Genomic DNA, 20873 nt, shown 5'->3' with positions numbered 1-20873 from the left:
AAAACCACTAAACAATGTTGTGATAAACTGTATGCATGTAGTTTTATGCAATTTACATAATTAAGAAGGGAATTTTACATTTTTAAGAAATTTTAAAATTGGTGGATGCGCCGGGATAAATATTTTCAAACCTTAAAAACAATTCCAGACATTTAATGTTAATGTCTTATTTATTACAGAAAACATAGAAATTGAAATATACATTTTTAGACTCCTAAAATGTTTTATATCTAACCACAAAAAATTAAAAATAACTTTTTGATTAATTTGTCATTACTTAGGTCATTTCCTTTGCGTGGTTAAACATCAAATTAATCTGTAATTAACATTTGGTTACAGTTAAATTTTCTGTAAACAAGCCTTCACATTACAATTTTTTCAAGTTTAAAGCTTTTTCGTTTAAAACTTGTATATTATCGATCTTAACAATTTTGAGGTAATTTACAATGAACTTGAATACATGAAACCCCAGACTCTTATCGCCCAAGATCTGCTCTCCTTTTTTATTTATCGATTAAGAATTTACATAAACGCCCAGATTAATCCTTAAGTATTTCGTGTAATAAACATTTCATTATTGGTATACAGACTATTATTGTGCTATTTTATTCTCCATCACTGTTATTAAAGATTACTTTTGACACGAAACTTCAACATGTAACTCTTGCATACAGTTAGTGTTATTACCTGATAAAAAAAGAAATTTTTTAAGAGATATATTTGAAATTGTGGAATTTTCTGTCGTTGAAAGTGGACAAAGACTTTGTTTGTGTTTCAATTACCGATCGGTAAATTTTACCTACAGTAAAAAATTTGCAATTGAAAATTGTTTTAATCCGTGCCTTAATAAGGGCACTGTACAAACATGTCACGCGAATCGTAATTTTATCAAAATAGCGGCGTTTATAGCTTTCTATTGTTTGCAATCGCGAAATCTGCATAAAAACTCGCGATAACCCAAACAAATCATTAATTTTGGCCACTTTCAGGCAAATATCTTGATCAAGTGTATCAAAAATTCCCACTTTGGGCGATGTAAATTCCCAAAAGCGCATCTCCGCGATGAAATCCGCGAATGAGTCACCGCATGCGCGATAACAATCAGAAAAACATTGCGGCCGACTATTCCGGAAACGACCAATCCGGGCAGGCAAGCGTTCCCAGAAAGAGGCCAACGTAACTCCGGACGAACTCCTCGTTTCATTGGCCGATGACACACCATTGCCAACCAATCCAATAACGTGCCGCGTCTAACCAAACCCCGGAGTCAATAAATGACACGAGCAACAAGTTTAGTTCGACGCGACTATTGTTGTGGCCACACTGATTTTTGAGCTTTTAAGGACACGACTGTGGCCGGAAATGGACATTTGAGCCGAGACGTGACCGAGAGAATTTTTTGGTAAAGTGATTCAAGGGCTGGTATTGAACTAAGGGCCTGCACCTGCGTCCTGTGCTCGATTGACCCTTTTATGGAGCAGGTTACTGACCCTTGGGAATTTTGTGACACTAATTACGTGTGAAATAGCCGGAGCCGGTAGTGCATGACGAGGGAGTGAGGAGACAACAACCATGGTAAGTGATAAAAATTAATCAAATAGCATTGTGATTTATTTTTTTATTATTATTTTTTAATTGATTTCGCCCGGCGCATCCACCAATTTTGATAAATAATTACTCTGACTCGCAACTTAACTATACCCATTTTACTTACATTTTATAATTATTTTATTTGTTGTTATCTTAAATATTAATGTGTCAAAAATTAAAAATTATTCTTAAAAATTATTATTTCATTGTTTCATTCTATTTTTTGCAATTTGAAAACTCGAAGTTTTGAGAGTTTTCTTGTACTTTAGGACATTTTATTTAATTTTTTTATTTAATGTTAATAAGCAATTAGTCCAGCTCAACTGTATCCCATTTTACTTTAAATTTTCTAATTATTTTATCTATTATCTAACATTTCGAGGTGTAAAAAGAAAAAAATAATCTCAAATTTCTTTATGACTAACATATTTTTTGCAATTAAAAAAAAATTATATGAATAATTTTATTGTTCTTTAAGGCTGCAATTAAAAATTTTATCTCCAAAATGACTGTACCACATGTACTTATATTTTATAATTGTTTTATCTTAAATTTTAATGTGTCAAAAATGAAAATTACACTCAAATTATTTATTATTATTTCATTATTGTTTGTTTTGTCCTATTTTTTGCAATTAGACAACTCGTAGAGTTTTAAGAGTTTTATTGTGCTTTGACACTGCTATTTAATTTTATTGTTTTTTACTCAATTTTGATAAACAACTATTCCAACTCAACTGTACTTACTTTATATTTTCTAATTATTTTATTATTTAACATTTGGAGGTGTCAAAAAAGAAAAAAACGATCTCAAATTTAATTATTTTATTATATTTTTGCACTTTGCAAATATAGTTTTATTGTTCTTTACGACTACTATTAAGAATTTATAAATTTTTATGCACAGCCGACAATAAAGCCATTTAACCCAACCAAGTTGTCCCGTTTAAAAGTTTGAGGGCGCCAAAGTTTAAAAATAATTTGGTTTTCCTTTATCTTTTTAATGGATTAATCGATTTTTATAAAATTTGATTCAGGCAATTTAATATCAAAACCACTTGTTTTAGAGCAATTTTTTTATTTTAATATTATTGTAAATGTACTTACTTATTAACAACTTAACACATTTTGACCCATATTTTTGTTATACGTAATCCGAGTGGCGTAATTCTTTTTTTTATTCGAAAGGTACATTATTTTTAAACAATTCTTGTAACTTATAAAAATTTTCTATCGGCCTTGGTTTTCGAGTAAAAAAATTATTTAAGCAAAAAAAAAAATTTCAGACGTTGGCCATTTATTATTATTGTTTTTAAAAATGTATTAAGAAAATTTTAGGTATTGATGATTTTATGTATGTTTGTGTTAGTTAACAATAAGGTATTTAATTAATTTCAACAAAAAAATATAATTTTATTGGCGTTCTCTGGTGCAACTTTATTGCAAAATATTTTTTTAAATAAAAATCTTGTTTATTTTTTTATAATCCACAGAGATGATTATTAATTGATGATTATTAATTATTTTAACCTAAATAAAGCAACAACAATATGCTTTACTGTAGAGGAATTCAAGTACAAAAGGAGAATTTTTAGATGTAGGAATTTTTTAAGGTTAATTGTAAAAATTCAAATTGTCAAAAAATTCTAGTGATTATTTTTGTTTAACAACTTAATATCAATCAATTATCAATTTTTTTATTTTATTAAATTTTATACCTTATTACCAGTATTTTCACTTCTTTTATTTTTGGTAACTGGTTTTCTCATTTTTTATAACAGTTCTTTTATTTATTTATTATTTATTTCCCGGCGCATTCGCCACTTTCTTGTATAACTTTTTGTTTTGTTGACCTAATTTTGGTGTGTTTTTAGTCGGTGGCTCCGTCCCGCGTCGGTAGCCGCATGCAGCAGTACGAAGATGGCGTCAACGACGAAGACCACACCACAGCAGATGGCGCCATGGCCGTCCCCGGCGGCGGCGGCGGCGGCGGCGAAGACGTCGCTCCTGCAACGCCGCGCCACGATAAGGCGCCGAACTCCCTCAGTGCTTCTTTGGCGCTAGTTGGCAACGGCGCGCATCCTGAAAGTGACGACGACGACGCTGAAGACGACGCCGATCCTCCCAACCCCGTCAACGGGGGCTACTGGCGGCAGGGCGCCTCGCGAGCTGCGAGCCCCACCATGGCTGATAACGCCAGCGACTCGTCCATGATCCCCCCGGCGAGACCCAAAAGCCGCGTCGAGATGGCCACCAGCAGGTACAATAACTTATCCTACTGGAAGGCTCGCAGAGTCCTTTTTTACAAAAACGGGGACCCGTTTTTCCCCGGAATCGAGTTCCGGTTCAAGCCCGGAAGAGATATCGTCAGTCTGGAGTCGCTGTTGGACAAGTTGTCGTTACGCATGGACTTGCCACGTGGTGCAAGATATATTTTTTCCATGGATGGGGATAGGAAGTACAGGCTGGATGAGTTGGAGGATGGGGCTTCCTACGTCGTGTCTTCGTATAAGACGTTTAAGGTAAGTTTTAGAATAAAATTGGTGTTTTTTTTCGGGAAATTTTTTGATGTAATTAATGAATCATGACAGGAAGTTAGGTCACCACGAAAATACCAATAATTTGAAGTGAAAAACTTGTCACGGGATTATAATGTATGTATATTATATGTATGTATGCTATGTTTGTATGCTGGTGTATGAAAGCCTTGAAAATTACTTAAAATTGACTCTTAACTACTTTTGTTGCTTTTAAACGACTTTGCTCTAAATAAGTATATATTACAACCATTTTCTTCAAACAGAGACTTCTGTAAATATTTTTTTTATGAATTCTGATATATTCTGTGTATTTTGAAAAAAAAAAGAAAACAAGTAATTATAGAAATTGATTAAAATGCTAAGATAAGAAACGTGATTGCGAGAAATTTAAAATGATAAAAAGTCCTATTATTTTTAACAGGTGTTTGGTAATAACCTGTTGCTATATATCTTAAAAATGTCATTACAAAGTGAAATAAAGGTAAATGCAGAAAATATTCACTGTTTGAAACACATTTTCTACAATCTCTTCACCTGAATATTTTTACAAACAGGATATTAAGAAAGTTAGCAGGTAGACGATAAGCTTATCAACCCTTTCTTAGAAAACTTTCTAATAAACAAATACTCGATTGCAAATGTCAATATTTGTCTCATTTTCGCGGCTTTACGAAATTTTGTGGTACAACGAATTGGTTACGTACTTCGAAGTAGTTCCATCTAGTACTATTAATTTTGAAATCATCTTCAATACCCGTAAAATATTTTTTGATTTTATGATACGGTTTTTGAACCATGTACGAGCCCTAACAACTAAATGTTTGGACGAATCTCTTTTTAATAATAAATTGCACCTTAGGCTAATAGAATTGTAATTAAAAAACAATCCAGTATAGAGATATTGGAAAAAAATATTTATTTAACTGAAAATCTAAATACTAATTATTTTAAAACAATTGAGACCTACAACAAAAACAGCAAAAACACGTGACAACTAAATGTTTGAACAAAAACAACAAAAAAATTCAATAACTTTTATCGTCTCTTTTTGCTTTCTCGCTGGCATATTTTTCACAAGAGTCTCACAAAATTCTGGAGATAAAGAGTCCCAAGTACTTTATATTTTATTTTTTAAATCATTCATTGTCTTCTGAGAGTGATTTCTTTTTCGTGCCAAAGAGGTTCAATGATTTTGAATCAGAGTCATTTGCTATCCAGGACTTATCACCATACTATTGCTTAGAAAGTTGTGCAGTATGACAAGAAGCATCATCTTGATGAAAAATATAGTCACCAGGGTTGGGCGCGTAAACTACACAATTTAAAATACATGGTTGTTTACATGTAAACAACATCATTGTTTACTTATCAATAAAACCTGTAAAGAACGTAAGCAACGCAAACGATAGAAAATGTATGATTTATTTTCAACTTGATGTTCTTCATGGTAATATTATTGCTTTCTTAAAAGAATTCCTAGTTTCCTTGTCACTACTTGTTTTAAGTTTTTTAATTTCGATATTAAGACTGCATAGGTACAAAGATAAAATTGTGAATAAGCAAACCGTCAGATTTTAAACGTCTCTCAGGGGAATTTTTTAAAAATGTTTTGCATTTTAATGTAGAATAGTTTTTCATTAATTTAAAGCCTAACTGCCTAAAATAGATAATTATAAATGATTCTACATTCTGACTCACTCCTCATCTGCACTAGAATGCTTATAAAATCTCAAAATAATAGTCCATTGTTTACATAATTATTCCTTAGCATAAACGTAGAGAATCTTATTTTACGCGTAAATGCCCAACTCTGTTAGTCACTATTAATAATAATAGTGATAGAGTAAAATAAAATTAAGTCCGAATTGAAGAACGAAATTTATTTTTGCGTATTATGTGTACAAGCAATTTATTTACAATCTTAACAATCTACAACATCTCTTAACATTCCTCTTATCGTCATTCTGTGGTCGTCGTCGTTTCATTCCAACAGTCCAAGCGAATCCAGGGGGCGTTTTCGTCACTGTCGGAGCTCTAATTCGATAATTTTTCATCAGATTGGTTCCATATTTTTTCGTTGGTCCTGTCCGCTCAATGGTGTACAACAAACCCGGATTTAAAATCTCCTCTCGTTGTCTTTTACGTACGGCGATCAGTTCTTCTTGAACTCTTTTTTTCAACACTGGATCTTCTTGGCATATTTTACTCCACCCACCATCCGCCTGAACAACACTCAAAAGAGACAAAGGATCCAAAAAACTGAAACAAACAAAATATTAGTAAAATAAACATAAGAAATATAATTTTCACTTACCGAAAAATGGTGGACCATATCTCCACGGGTAATTTCACGGGCACTCGAACCTCCGGTAGACCAAAATTGGCAGCGAGCAGGAAAGGCAACAGTTGATACATCTTCGAAAGCAAGGGTTAAACTGATTTTGTGTTGCGGTGGCCGCTGTTTATATACAGCGCATCCCCCTTCCCTTTTAGAAAGTGCGACAATTGGGGTGGTAGGGAGGGGAGTTTTTTGAAATACTTTTTCACCCCACTACTAATTTAACTATTTATAATACCAATTTGCGATATTATAAAAACTGAAATAAAAAATAGCAAAGCGTAGCAAAATGTTAGTCAAAATTCAAATGTTTACCATTTTAGTCATTCTTATTGTGTTAATTATTTTGGTTATTATAGCACTTTTTTATACTTTATTTATAACTCCTTTATTTTGATTATTGTATTTTTGTTGTTACATGTTTTTTTTAAATAAATATGTTATACTTACTTTATGTTTTTTATTTTTTATTCCACCTGTTTATTACTTTGTATTAAAAAAACAAATCCAAGTGAAATACATGATTATATTTACACTGGTTTTGTAAAAAAAAATGCTAGCAAAAATTCTAAATTTCCATTTTATGACCTAGGAATTCACTCACATATCATCAAAAACAATTTCAAATAATTTACGACACGTGTTTCTGGAAAAAGTAAAAGTATGTCACCCACACAAGCATTCCAGAAGCTTGATTATCGCACAGTTACCCTCTTAAAAAGGTTAAACAAGCAATAAAAGGGTGACTCTGTTGCTATTTTTGTCCATAATTTTGCCACGTCTACCCATTTGGTCTATTTCAGGCAAGGGAATTTTTTTTTATTGGAAATAATAAAATCTTCGGTGATTTCAATTCTCTAGTATGACAGGAAATTAATTTGTCGTTGATGTTTCTAGAACGATTTTCGCCTGTAAATCCTACGCAAATGTCCAAATTTGTTTAGTTATAATAACCCGTTGACCTGTGCATGTGATGCAGCCCACAAGCACGTGCAGAAAATCAATATTTGTGTGGAAAGTGGAAAAGAACTCTTTGTATTGTTAGTCTGGATTTATTAACCCCAAATAAGGCGAGATTGCTTGTAAAACTGCCTCTCTTTAATCGTTTTATTTTTATATTTGCAATTTGATAATTTAATAATTGTGATTTATTTCGGGTCTGCCTTAAGCTCACAACGTCGCAAAGTAGATCTAGATTGGTATAGTTGAGTTCTTATTTGGCACGTGACCTCGTCCACTTGAAAGATAAGCTGACCACATGCACGCACGATATATTGTAAACACTTGTATACAGCCCAGTCGAGAAAAATCCCTCGTAATGAAAAAATAACATTTCTATCTTGTAATAAATTACCCTCGTGAATATTCACGACCGGGAGACCCCAGAATGGACTGTACCTTTTAAAGAAATCAATAAGAAACGTGCTTAAAATCCTATTACTCATTTTCCGACTCTTGTAGAGCGAAAATGCACATTTCCCTAATGGGACGACCACTCCTGCAAATGCATGGAATTTCAGACCTCTGGCCTAATTCTTTTCGCCAATCAAGATAAAAACAAGAAAAACTATTTATAACTTTCGCAGACATGAGATTGGATGTTAACCCAAATAAATCAGGTTGACAACTGACCCATATTACTTTAATATCCATCATTAAAATACAACCTCGAAACTTGTCGCCCCCGAATGACACGCAACGACAGTCGAAAAGAATTTTCCTCTCAAGATTTGTCAAATCTAGTGAGAGTGTAGACAGTGAGCTTTTCAATGAGCTTTTGAATAAAATCACGAATGTAAACAAAGTCGGCTCGGGCGGCATGCATGCGAGCTTTGAGCTTACGCAGAGGGGGAAAGGGAAATGGCGATTTCAAGGCCAAGACGTTTTCGCTCCGGTTTCCTGAGCTTTGAGGTCAGTGCGTTCCTGTCATTAGGACACACGCTACATGGTTGGGATGACGAAGAAAAAGTTTTTCCGAGTTATTATTGAGTGAATTAGCCTTGTCGCTAAGTAATGTCGGTTTTGAAGGAAATTGCACGGCGAAGGACGCAGGATTTTAATGAGAGGGTGGAGAAGCATGCATATTTCAAGTAATTCCTCAAAATGCTGCTAATTTGAATAATATACATGATGCAAGGAAATTTGTTTGGAAAATTATAACGTGTTTTGATAATTTTGTGCTTGATGTGATTATTATTAAAGATATGAGAACGACAAAAAGCGAAAATAATTCATTTTAATTTAGTGTTTTACTTGGAAAGCCTAAATTAACAACAAAAGAGAAAAGTCTAAATTATGGCTCTTCACATAAGTATAATTAACAATTATAAATTGTAAATAATACAAACTCGACAGATTATGTACTTTGTACTTTGGGCAAACTTTTATGCTAAATATTATGTAAGTATCTTTTACTGAACCTTAATTTAGGCTTTATTTAAATTGTTGTTTAAAAGTAAAAGTAGGATGTATGATATGTTAGTTCTGGACCAGGAAAAAATATTTGGTCCTTATTAAAAATTAGAAAATTAATATAGCCCAAAATTTGACATTTGTCGGCTTATACTTAGGGCCACCCTAACTACAGGGCTAAATGGGCTACAGCCCCGGGGCGCCAGCCTTTTTCAAAATGACTATATTTTTGTCAAAAAAACATGTTATTTCAAAAACTAAGCAAAACCAATCAATAAAATGTTAGCTCTTAAAGACATATTGTAATAAAGTTTCATCCAAAAATACCAAGAAACATATAGTTTTTTATTAAAAAAAAACAAGTGTATTGTAACTTATTTTAGAAACACGCTGTATAGTTGAAAATAATTTCAGGCCTTTGCACTAGATTAGTATGTATCAATAGAGTATTTTTTTTTTTAATTTTAGCATTTCAATCAGGTCAATAATGAACTTTACCAATTCGCTGGGGCACTCGGTATATTGACTCTTTAATTTTTGTAGAAGCTTACCCTCTCTCCGCTGTCTCTTTCTTGTATTTTCTTATGAAAGGCACATTATGTTTAGTAGCCCAATGACACCAAATATTTTAGGACGGCCCTGCTTATACTATACAGGGTGTGTCAGAACTCGCGCTTCAGAGAAAAATTTCAAGTAAGATAAGATCTTAGGAACATGGAAAAAATGTTTAAAAACTTCTATCTGTCAAAAAAATTTTACATTTATTTTTTGCCATTTGCTATTTTTTATGTCTATTTAATGATATTGATGATCTTGTATTGTTTTTTTTAAATTTACTAGTAAAGGTATACAAATTTTGCCAATAAGAGCCACCAACAACATTAAACATAGTTACAATTTAGGATACAGCTTCCTTGTTTCCACTTCTAATAGCCTGTAGCAAAAAAACTTGGAAAATTATTTTTCCAACACAAATAAATAGTCAAAGTACAAATTTTAAATTCTCATAACTTCGAAATTTTTATAGATGGAATTTTTTCAATGTTCCTGGTGTCTTACCTTACAGGCCATTTTTCTCTGGGGCGAGAGTTTTGGCGCACCCTGTATTAAAAGCCATTTAATTTTTTTTTTAATTTTTGAAAACTCTACTGCGTCTGCCGTTGTTCAAAGAACAGCCAGTATAAAAAATATTTTAAACACTATTTTTGTACAAAAAAAAATTAAAAAACTAAAATCCTTGCTTTTATTATTTTAATTATTTTTTCCACACTTTTATCAATTTATTTGTAATTCATTTCGTGACACTTTTGCAAATCAGCACAAAACTTAATTATTCCATGTCCTTGTCTCTGTTTTAGCCTCTAGTTTTATGATCGATTAAAATCAAGATTTCAAACAAGTAAAAACTTGTAATTGTAATTTGTCTTATAATTAAATTACAAACAAAGACGCCTTAACCCATTTTAATACTTACAAATAAATAGTCTAGTGTTTTAATCAGTTTTGTAATTACCATATTTTTATACGTTATTAAAAACCATAATTACCTTTGTCAGCACGTAAATGGTACACGTAAAATACATGTAGCGTATAATGAGTAAAAAATTTGTGTTTTTGATATGTAGTCCCATTACCGGGTTAGAAACCCCTTTTTGAAGGCCAAAATTATAATATTTGCCTCTCCCAAATTCTATTGATAATATAATTTGCCCACATTTAATAGATATATCCCGAAACGTGATTTATTATCCCTAATACCGCAGACTTTCCCTTTCTCATAAAAGGAAACATCCTGAAATTTCCCCATTTATCACCCCATCCAATAAAGGAATCACAAAGAAAAATGTAAATAGGGACTTTGCTAACCCGTTATTATAACCCTGGAGTCGCTTATTACATTTTCTTTTTAATCAGAGCGCGAAATAGTCAATTTTTCCTACTTAATGCCAAATAAATTACTGCGACGTGTCCTTGCCGAGATTCTCATTTTTGAGAATAATTTATGTGCATACATTACACTATATTCTGAATTACAACCAAGCAATGCCGCAAAATTATCTTTACTGCACTTTAATTAAAAATGGTGGATGCGCCGGGCGAATTTTGCGTTTTCGGCCCTCAAAAATGTCGATATATTTCGATACGAAATTAAAGTCGGTCACGAAATGCACCCCTCCAAGCCTTCATTTTTGACCTTGAGCTCTCCCCTCCACCTCTCATTAGCACAATCAGTTTATACATTATTTATCACAGTAACAATCGTTCGTGTCAGACTTTAGCTCATTCTTTCTTTGCGTTCGGTTCGAGTTGCTTGAGTTTTGTGACCAATGTTTGCTTGTGAGCTTGACGAAGATACGCCGTTTGCTGTCGTGACTGTACCCAACATGGTAAAGTCCCGATGGGCTTCAACGCGGATTGATTGATTGGCCGTTTTGCAGGCTGCTAGCTATGGGAAGAAAAACGGGATTTGGTACGCGGCTCCGGGAGGACAAGGCTGGAGTAAGGCTACGAGTCGGAAAGCTTCAATTGCAGAGACTGATGCACCACCCCCGGGGGGAGGGACGATTAAGCCCAGTTCCGGGAGAGTGATTAGGATAATTAATAATATGGACCACACTGTTCAGGTAAAAATACAATCGGAATGTTTTTATTTATTTATATGCATGCATATTTCACAATAGTTTTTTTACAAGTATGAATTAAGTTTCTGTAACGATGCTATCATGCACCTTATGATCTTTAATTTTTTGTTTTCGTTTCTTATGTTTGAGTTTTCTGTGGTATAAGTCTCCATTCAATTATAAAAATTAAAGAATTCTAAGTAAATTTCAATAAGGAAAAATATATTTTGTAGAGTTTAATAAAGCTCAGCATTTTTTTTTTCTTCAAGGTTGTAATATATAAAAAAAAACCATAGTGTGATGCGTACTTAAATCTCAAAATGGCGACTGCTTCGCATTTTAAGGTTTTTTTTCTGCTTTAACGTTGGTTTTGTGACCAAAATGTTAAAATTATAGATGGATTTGCCATTTTGTTATTTGGAAAACTCAGTCATCAAACCGAATTTAGATTGGGTTAAGTAATTCATTTCATCGCAAAATTTTTCTCATATTAAGTAAAAAATGTTATGCAAACTGATATTATTTTATTCCTTTAAAAGTAAAAAAACATTCTAAAAAACAAAAATATGATGTAAAAACACACGCTACAAATCAAAAATTCCATTGAAGTCCATTCAAATTTAAAATCTTTGATTTTTATGTTTTCTAATTTTTTAACTTTTTTGAACAAAGTTGAACAGTTTCTTGTCATCTATTGCTTGCTTCCTTTTTAATGGAAACCTGTATATTTTATTATTTTTGGATTCCTGGTTAAATTGTCTTTCAGCAAGCTCACTTACTATTATTTATTATTAACTTTTAATTTTAGGCAATTAAAAATTACATTAATTAAGGTAGGATGTGGAAAGAATAGAACATTTTTATTTATTTTATCTAAGATAGCAAACGATTCATAACAAAAAACTGTTCAATTTTGATCCATGATTTGGGGCGTTTTTTATAATACAGCATGTATATTTATTATTTTAAAATTTAGTTTTTATATTTTTTATTGTTTGATAACAAAAAATCTAATCCGAAACAAATTGTTTTCAATTTCAGTAACAATAATCGTAACAATTATAGCACTAATGTTATCAAACACAAATAAGAGACAAACGCTCTTATTTTTTAAATACAAAAAACTTTAAAAAATTGATCGTGATTTAATATTTCACTAATATCGATTTTGATTTCAAATTTGCTATTTATTTTACTTCATTGCAAGTTTGGAAAGTTATTTTTTCTCCATCCAGATTTATTGTTATTTTATAAAGAAAAAATTAATGTTTTTATAACTAGTAAAAATTGTTACCATTGTAATTCTCAGTTTTAAATGTAGACTTAAAAAATGTTTGAATCCTAGCTTTAAAAACTCTTAAACACTTTTACTGGTAATAAAAACAATATACAGTATGTCCCCGGAATGAGTTTACCCGAAGAAAAAAATTTTTTATTTTTTATTTTTCGCCAAAACTGCAAAGGAAAAACATTTTTGCTTTATCTGAAACGAGCAAATCTGTAATTAAAACTTCATTATTCTAACTCAGTATAGAAAGAAAAGTTCATTTTTCGCTTGATTTTGGAATAATTTTTCTCTGCTTATTAAATACCATCACAATTGCGGATTTATTTTTTTCACAATGATGTTACTTTGACAAATGAGTTTTCGCAAGTGAAATACAGAGTGGTTATAAATGATTTTCATCTAGCCAGCTATGAATTTTCCATGTAAAATAAAAAATGCCGCTTTACGAAAATAGGAGTACCTACTTATTGTAACTCAAAATTAAAAAATCGCCGTTTACTAAGCGTCCACTTCGAAAATAGACTTCAATTATAAACTTGTTTTCTTCCAAAGTATACATTATTATCAATTAATATTGGAAATTAGTTGAAACAATAAAAATTTAATTAACAACAATTTATTATTAATTAATAAGTGACACTAATGACAGAACTAGAGCTTTCAAAAAAGTAGAGCGGCACAAATAAAGTTACATGCAAAAAAATTCCAAAGCTGGCTAGATGAAAATCATTTATAACCACTCTGTACCAAAAATGTTTGTGAAAAACAAGTAGAAACTCAAAGAAACAGCTCTAAGATAAGAAACAAAGTCATTTTGAACAACAAATATCATTATTTAATTAATAAATTAATTGTCAAAGTGACATATAGGTGTCAAATAAATAAAACCGCCAATGTGTTAGGACTTAAAAAGCATACAAAAACCAAGAGAAAAATTAACTTTTCTTTTCAATGAATCAGAATAATGAAGTTTTAGTTACAGATTTGCTCGTTTGAAGTGAAGCAAAAAATGTTTTTCCTTTGCAGTTTTGGCGTAAAATCAAAGATTTTTTTTTCCTCTTGTAAACTCAATCTGGGGACATACAATTTTTTTTCTAATTTTGCGCATGTCATTGTTGGTTGTAGGAAAAAGTAGCAAGTTTTATTGTGATTGTCATTTAATATATTTCACTGATCGATTTTTGATTTTAATTTCCAATTTCTCTTTAATTTTTTCTATCACATTATTAAACTAATTAAACACAGTGTAATGGTAGTAATTCTTTTCTGACATTTTATGAAATTCGATACTTTTTTCGAAAATTTATTTCACTTCTTTGCAAGTATGAAAAGTAATTTTTTCTTCAGCTGGATTAAAACATGTCATTTTTAATGTCATCTTTGAAAGATAAAATTGACTTTTTTATGACTAAGAAAAAAATTGTTAGCATGGTAATTCTCAGTTTTATTCTAAGACTTATTTTTTTATTCCTAGCTTTAACTTTTAATCCTAATAAAACAATATACTTTTTTTTCTAATTTTGCGCATGTTATTGTTGACTGGAAAAAACTGATAATTTTAATGCTATAGCAAAACAATAAATGTACAGTAGGAGACAAAATACTTTGGTCGTCACTTTTCTGACACCTTAATGTAATTCAAGCTTTAACGTTAAAATGAATGACAATTTGAAAAAAAAATATGTACATACAACTTGTCAACTATGATTGACAGTAGCTAAAAGTAAGTCCTAAAGCATACTTTACAATTTAATGTCACTCAAGTGACATTGACGACCAAAGTATTTTGTCTCCAACTGTATGTACTTACTGTAAAAGTTGATCTGAATAATTTTTTAATACTACTAATTTTTTTTTAAATTTATTAAAACGATATTTTTTGTTGAATTCAAACGACTCTTTTTCATGTTGACCCTTTAACAGTTAAACCATCTCTTCGATTTTGTGCTCGACGCTCGTTTTTTTGACTTAAAACTTTCTTTCAACTAGACCTTTAATTTTTTTTATGGTGGTAATTAATAAATGACACTGTTCTTGAAATCTTTAGTGCCGCGTGCTGTTGAACTTGCGCACCTCCCAGCCCTTCGAGGAAGTCCTCGAAGACCTCGGCCAAGTTTTGAAAATGAACGGTGCGAAACGCATGTTCACAGTGTCAGGTCAAGAAGTGCGCAGTTTTTCACAGTTACGAAACGAATTCGCTGATGTGGACACTTTTTATTTGGGAGTTGGAAGTGTGGGAGGTGGGGTTGGGGGTGTGATGTTATCACCGGTCCGAAGGGCTCGCTCACGCGCTCCTCAAACGGCGATCGTGGAGGATATGAGTAAACAAAGACGGGCGCGGAGCAAAAGCCGACCTAGGGCCCTCTACGCCCCCGAAAGTGAAATAGTCCGAACCAATGGTGAGTTAAAATTTGCTCAAGTTTGGCTTAAAGTGCTCTTAGATTATACGTTGTTAGAAGTACTGAAGGAGGAGCCAGTGAGGGTCACTATTAAAGGCTTGAGGAGGACGTTTTATCCTCCCATACATCATGCACCGATGGATAATACTCCCCCTGAGAAGAAAATGCAATTGGAGTGGGTGTATCCTTTAGTTTTAAGTTCAAAAAACTCGATTTGCATGTCTGAGGGCAATTCTTTTCAAGGGAAAAAGGCGGATCAATGTAATGAAGGTTTGAGTAATTAAAATGAAATTTTTCCTTAACTGGATTAGTTATGGGTATCGTGGGACTGACTCGAGGAGAAATCTATGGGTCCTCCCAACGGGAGAATTGCTTTATTTTGTTGCAGCTGTTGCAGTGATGTATGACCGAGACGAAGAGGCCCAAAGGCACTACACGGGTCACACTGAAGACATCCAATGGTAAATTTCTAGTTTTTTTCGTAAAAAAAATTTAAATTTTGTGTCAGTATGGACTTGCATCCCTCGCGCGAGATGGTGGCCTCGGGTCAAAGGGCAGGCCGAAACCGCAAAACCCAAGCCCATATCAGGATCTGGAGCACTGAAACCCTCCAAACGCTCTATGTTTTCGGAATGGGGGAATTCGAAGTTGGGGTGGCAGCAGTGGCCTTCTCACAATTGGTAAAATTTATTTCTGATTTTTGATTTGTCATAACGATTTTGTTAGAATGGCGGTAGCTATGTCCTGGCCGTTGATGGGGGCCGAGAGAGCATTTTGTCGGTGTGGCAGTGGCAATGGGGACACCTTTTGGGGAAAGTAGCTGTAAGTCTGTTTTACTTAATTCATTCATATACATCTACATAAACACCAGTTTCGTGCTGTCTTTTGCATAATGTAGTGACGCAGACGTCGGTGAACGAAAGATATGATCCTTGAACTCGCGCAGGAAATTTTCAGGCGATTTTTTCCGTACTTGTCGGGTACTTAAAACTGACATTTTTACGTGGCAGATTAAGACTTTCAGCACCTGTTTTCATGAATATGCAAGCATTAGATTTATTGATGGGTGAGAAAAAGTCTCGCAAACGTCAGAGGTGAAAGGGTAAAGACTTTCACTACACTAACAATATCTTTTACTTTTATTTCTTATTTTAACCGCAATTATGTCATAATAAACTCCACAAACATTAGAATATTAAATTCCTTGTAGAAAAGAATTAAACGAAGGTTATACATCAATGAAACATCTTTTTTATGTTAGCATGTTTTATTTTTCTTTATTTTATCTTTATGTAATTATTTTAATGTTTGGTATTTATTATTGTTGTCACCACTCATATTATTTTTTATTTTTGCGAGTGATTTTATTGTAGAATAGTCCTTTCGTATTACTTTGTTCCAAGGTCAGTTTTTTTATTGATTAAGCTAAAAATATTTTTTTAGATCTTTGTGATTTTCCATTTCTACACTTTTTTTTAATTTAATTTCTTTTACATTTATATTGATAACAAGTTTCCCATAATTAATAAAGGGAGAAAATAACTGACAAATGAAAGGTGGTAGAGAAATGTTTACATACAGGTGTCCCAGAAGACTCAGAAAAGTAAGATAACCAAGATACCAGCAATAAAAATTGTTAAAAAAATTAAATCTATTTATTGGCAATGTTTTTATATCTTTACTGAATAATTATGAAAAAACATATTTAAAATCTTGGGTAACAATAATAAGTAAACATAAAAAAGGTCAAATGTCAAAAAATAAATGTCAATTTTTTTGGAATTTTTAACAGGTAAGAATTCTTAAATATCGTTCCTATGTTTACCTTATCTTACTTGGAATTTTTCTCTGGTCTGCTGATTTTGGGACACCTGTATAAAAATAAAAATAGTTAGAAAAATATATCACATAATATTATTGATAAGTAAAACCATAGTAACTTAATCTGCAAACATTCATAAACATTCTGGATATTATAAATACAAAAATTTTGTGCTTATTAAATTTATTTACTTTTAATTTTTTTATTATGATTGAATTTAGATAAACGAGACTTTCAACATTTTAGAATATAAAGTAGGTTTTTATAGTCTTATTGAATAATAATAGCGCCATTACATATGCATTTCTCAGGACGTAACGTGATTCATTATTTCACGCCCATTTCAAAAGTGCATTTTTCTATTGATTTACTTGTCCCTTATTCACAATTTCTTTTCTTATTTTTTGTAATTTGTTAGTACATATATGTTTTAATTCAAGCATTTCGTATTTGTGTTATATTATTTTCAAACAATAAACACATTTGTTTTGTTTTCTTTTTGTTTTATTATTAAATTTTAAATATTGAAATCCTTGTCATTTCCCTATATTTCACGTAAACCTGTCCTAGAAATCCATTTCGGAAAAATAAATTAACCAAATGTAGGTCTCTATTGTACTCATGAAAAAAAAAAACATTTCCAACCTACTGACTTCCAAGAAATTACTCTTTCGTGTTTTAATATGCAAAGTTATAAAATGCGTGTAACAGAGAGAGTAAAAATTGCATGATACGTTTCATAAATTACCATTTATAGACCCTCCAAGAAGAACTGACCGGAGCTGTTTTCCACCCTCTTGACGACAATCTCATGATAACCCACGGCAAAGGGCATTTGACGTTTTGGAATCGACGCAAAGATGGATTCTTCGAACGTACTGATATTATCAAGCCTGTGAGTCACTTTGAACTCTCCAAAAATCCAGATTTATGCAAAAATTTCAGCCCTCTCGAACACTTATCACTGCACTTCAGTTTGAGCAAGACGGCGATGTCATCACCGCAGACAGTGACGGTTTCATCACCATTTACAGTGTTGATAGTGACGGTGCTTATTTTGTTCGTTTAGAATACGAGGCTCACAATAAAGGGGTTAGTTCTCTGGTGATGCTATCGGAAGGAACGCTTCTTTCCGGTGGTGACAAGGATCGGAAAATTGTCGCTTGGGATTCGCTTCAAAACTATAAGAAAATCACGGAAACTAAGGTATTCTTTCGATTTTAAATTAAGATGGACTCGAGGAATTTTGTTTCAGCTTGCCGAATCTGCTGGTGGTGTTAGATCGATTTATCCTCAACGCCCTGGGCGCAATGATGGGAATATCTACGTGGGGACCACGAAAAATAATATTTTGGAAGGGTCGCTTCAAAGGAGATTCAATCAGGTTGTTTTCGGACATGGGAGGCAGTTGTGGGGACTTGCAGTGCATCCAGATGACGAAGTTTTTGCCACAGCTGGTCATGATAAGAATATTGCCTTGTGGAGGAAGAATAAATTTATTTGGACTCTACAAGTAATTATTTTTTTTACTAAAAAACGTAATTTTTTAAAACTTCACATTTAAAATATTTTGAAAAAATAGAAAAATAGCAAGTTGGACGAGTGTTTCTTTGTTTTTCTAGGACTAAAAACTGAAAAAGAATTACCAGTTTTTTAGAATTCAAACTTATTCTGTTTATGTTTGCTTATAAAAATATTCCATTTCAGTCTTTTACAAATTTTTAAAAAGCAATATAGAGATGACGAATCTTGAGAAAAACTTATTTTGATTTTTTTTACTAAAAGGCGTGATTTTTTCCCAAATATTTTAAATATTATGTTGTGATCCTAGAAATAAACTTTCAGATATTAACATATTTAAATTTTTTTGAAAAAACAGAAAAATAGCAAGTTGAACGAGTTTTTCTTTCTTTTTCTAGAACTAAAAATTGAAAAAGAATTACCAGTTTTTTAGAATTCTAACCTTTTTTATCTCGGAAACTTATTCTGTTTATGTTTGCTTAAAAAAATATTCAATTTCAGTCTTTTATAAAATTTCAAAAACCAATATAGTGATGACGAATTTCCGATTTCAGGAAGGGATTAAAATCTATTTATTTTTGATATTCATTAGGATATTAATTAAAAAATAGTTTTTCAAGACCATGTTCTTGAGTGAGTTTTCTATTTGCTAACATAAAAGAGCTTTACATCTTAAGAAATAAATCAAGAATATTATTCGTCAAAATTATTCCCTATTCGCGGAAAATTACAAAAATTTCGACTAAAATTAAACTCACAATCAATGTTAGGATTTTGATATACGATAAAATTTTGCTTTTTAATATCTTTATATTGTTTCTTCAAAATTCTAAACATCTTATGAAACAATATTAGAATCCTGAGAGAAATAAAAGACCTTGACATGACAAGTTTGTCTGAGTTTCTTTCAAAATTGTTATTAAAAAATTTACAATTGTTTGTAGGTCGCTTTTGAATGCATTTCTCTAAGTTTCCATCCCTTCGGCGTCGCTTTAGCCGCCGGTAGTACCGAAGGTCATCTTATAATCATCAACACTGAAACTGGTACCCTTATTAACACCATTCGAGTTTGTGGTTCACCCCTCAGCTGTGTTGGCTACAACCCTAGTAAAATATATACTTATCTGAATTTACAGATTCCTCTAATCCAATTTTTCAGCCGGAGATATGATCGCAATAGCGTCACAAAACGGAAGTATCTATTTGTTTAGAGTGAGTCGAGACGGATTTTCTTACAAAAAATCGAACAAAATCAGAGGCTCGCAACCTCTCATCCAAATGGACTGGAGTACGGATAGCAATTTCTTGCAAACAGTCACTGCCGATTACGATTTATGTTTCTGTAAGTGTTTTTACACAAAATTGTACAATTTTTCAACTAAATAAAACTCCAGGGGACGTCAAATCTTTATCACCGGAAAAGAGTCCGATTGCGATGAAAGACGTCAAATGGTACACCCAAAATTCAACAGTTGGCTTTTTGGTCGCCGGTAAGTTCTTGCTACAATTCTAGATATTATAAAATTGACAAAAATCGGCTTGTAGGTATTTGGAACAACCGTTTCTACCCTATGACTTCCATCATCAGTACCGTGAGCCGATCCGCAGCCCATGATTTACTGATTTCAGGCGACACTGATGGCTATATCCGACTTTTCAGGTACCCATGAAAACATCACGTGGTTTTTTCACCACCAATTCTTTTCCAGATACCCATGCTTGAGTCCTAAAGCCGAATACAACGAAGAAAAAGTGTACAGTGGTCAAGTCGCCTGTGCTCGATTCTTATTCAACGATAGAAATTTGGTAACAGTTGGTGGCACTGACGCTGCCCTCATGCTGTGGGAATTGACAGAAGAATAGCAAAAAGCGTCTTTTTTGTACTTGCCTTCGATAGTTAGACGTTATGATGATAATGAAGATTCAGATTTCGATTCGTCTTTCGAAAACTCTTTTGAAGTTCTCAACATTACATACTGAAGAGCACACATATCTTCACATAGATCTAAATTTAGACCAAATAAGTTTTAATCAGGTGTTATTATGCTCTTAGTTAAAGAATTATATTTATAAATTAGTACCGAAATGTGGATGAGAACATAAAGTGATACAATACCTCAATTGCATTGTTAGAAAAGCTTTAACAATAAAAATGGGCGATACGAAACATTTCACCTTTTGTTGAATTAGTATAATTATTTATCTAGTTATAAATACACCTGGAAACTGCCAATAGGTATAGAATTTATTATAATGAATACTAAATGTAGAAAAACAAAGCAATGCATGGTAGCTTCAAATATTAACCTAAAATCCTTTTTAATATTAATAAATTCATTGTTA

At 32.3% G+C, this 20873-nt stretch overlaps 2 protein-coding genes across 4 annotated transcripts; one reads left to right on the top strand and one right to left on the bottom strand.

Moving 5' to 3' along the window:
• Positions 1-1358: 1358 nt before the first annotated feature.
• Positions 1359-20840, top strand: LOC123013524 (echinoderm microtubule-associated protein-like CG42247). 3 transcript variants are annotated; one of them, XM_044412102.1, is made up of 16 exons: positions 1359-1575; positions 3464-4111; positions 11318-11503; positions 14836-15187; positions 15230-15368; positions 15499-15648; positions 15696-15867; positions 15914-16009; positions 17767-17904; positions 17955-18215; positions 18265-18522; positions 19475-19637; positions 19690-19872; positions 19925-20020; positions 20076-20190; positions 20240-20840. In XM_044412102.1, exons 1-16 carry the CDS (start codon positions 1573-1575, stop codon positions 20391-20393), a joined length of 3114 nt encoding a protein of 1037 aa, XP_044268037.1. In that variant the 5' UTR covers positions 1359-1572; the 3' UTR covers positions 20394-20840. The 3 variants fall into 3 exon arrangements, with proteins under 3 accessions (XP_044268037.1, XP_044268029.1, XP_044268045.1); XM_044412094.1 differs by having other exon boundaries at positions 14836-15368; XM_044412110.1 differs by lacking the exons at positions 1359-1575; positions 3464-4111 and adding an exon at positions 11180-11266 and having other exon boundaries at positions 14836-15368.
• On the bottom strand, positions 6023-6544 carry LOC123013562. The gene is made up of 2 exons (XM_044412154.1): positions 6444-6544; positions 6023-6388 (listed from the first exon to the last, which is right to left on the bottom strand). The coding sequence occupies exons 1-2, from the start codon at positions 6542-6544 to the stop codon at positions 6043-6045; spliced, it is 447 nt and encodes a 148-aa protein (XP_044268089.1). The 3' UTR covers positions 6023-6042.
• Positions 20841-20873: the final 33 nt, after the last annotated feature.

Source organism: Tribolium madens, unplaced genomic scaffold (genome assembly GCF_015345945.1).
Source record: "Tribolium madens isolate multiple individuals breed KSU strain unplaced genomic scaffold, Tmad_KSU_1.1 Scaffold_19;HRSCAF=116;Tcas5.2_LG9, whole genome shotgun sequence".
Lineage (NCBI taxonomy): Eukaryota > Metazoa > Arthropoda > Insecta > Coleoptera > Tenebrionidae > Tribolium > Tribolium madens.
The sequence above is the reverse complement of the archived record's forward strand: the minus strand, read 5'-3'. Positions and strand labels throughout refer to the sequence as shown.

Excerpts from the sequence above, each read along its gene's own strand:
- LOC123013524 (XM_044412094.1), top strand. Across the intron at positions 11,504-14,835 it reads ATATGGACCACACTGTTCAG|TGCCGCGTGCTGTTGAACTT; the intron begins GTAAAAATACAA and ends TGAAATCTTTAG. Across the intron at positions 19,638-19,689 it reads CTGTGTTGGCTACAACCCTA|CCGGAGATATGATCGCAATA; the intron begins GTAAAATATATA and ends CCAATTTTTCAG.
- LOC123013562 (XM_044412154.1), bottom strand. The coding sequence starts at position 6,544 with ATGTATCAACTGTTGCCTTTCCTGCTCGCTGCCAATTTTGGTCTACCG. Across the intron at positions 6,389-6,443 it reads ATATGGTCCACCATTTTTCG|TTTTTTGGATCCTTTGTCTC; the intron begins GTAAGTGAAAAT and ends TGTTTGTTTCAG.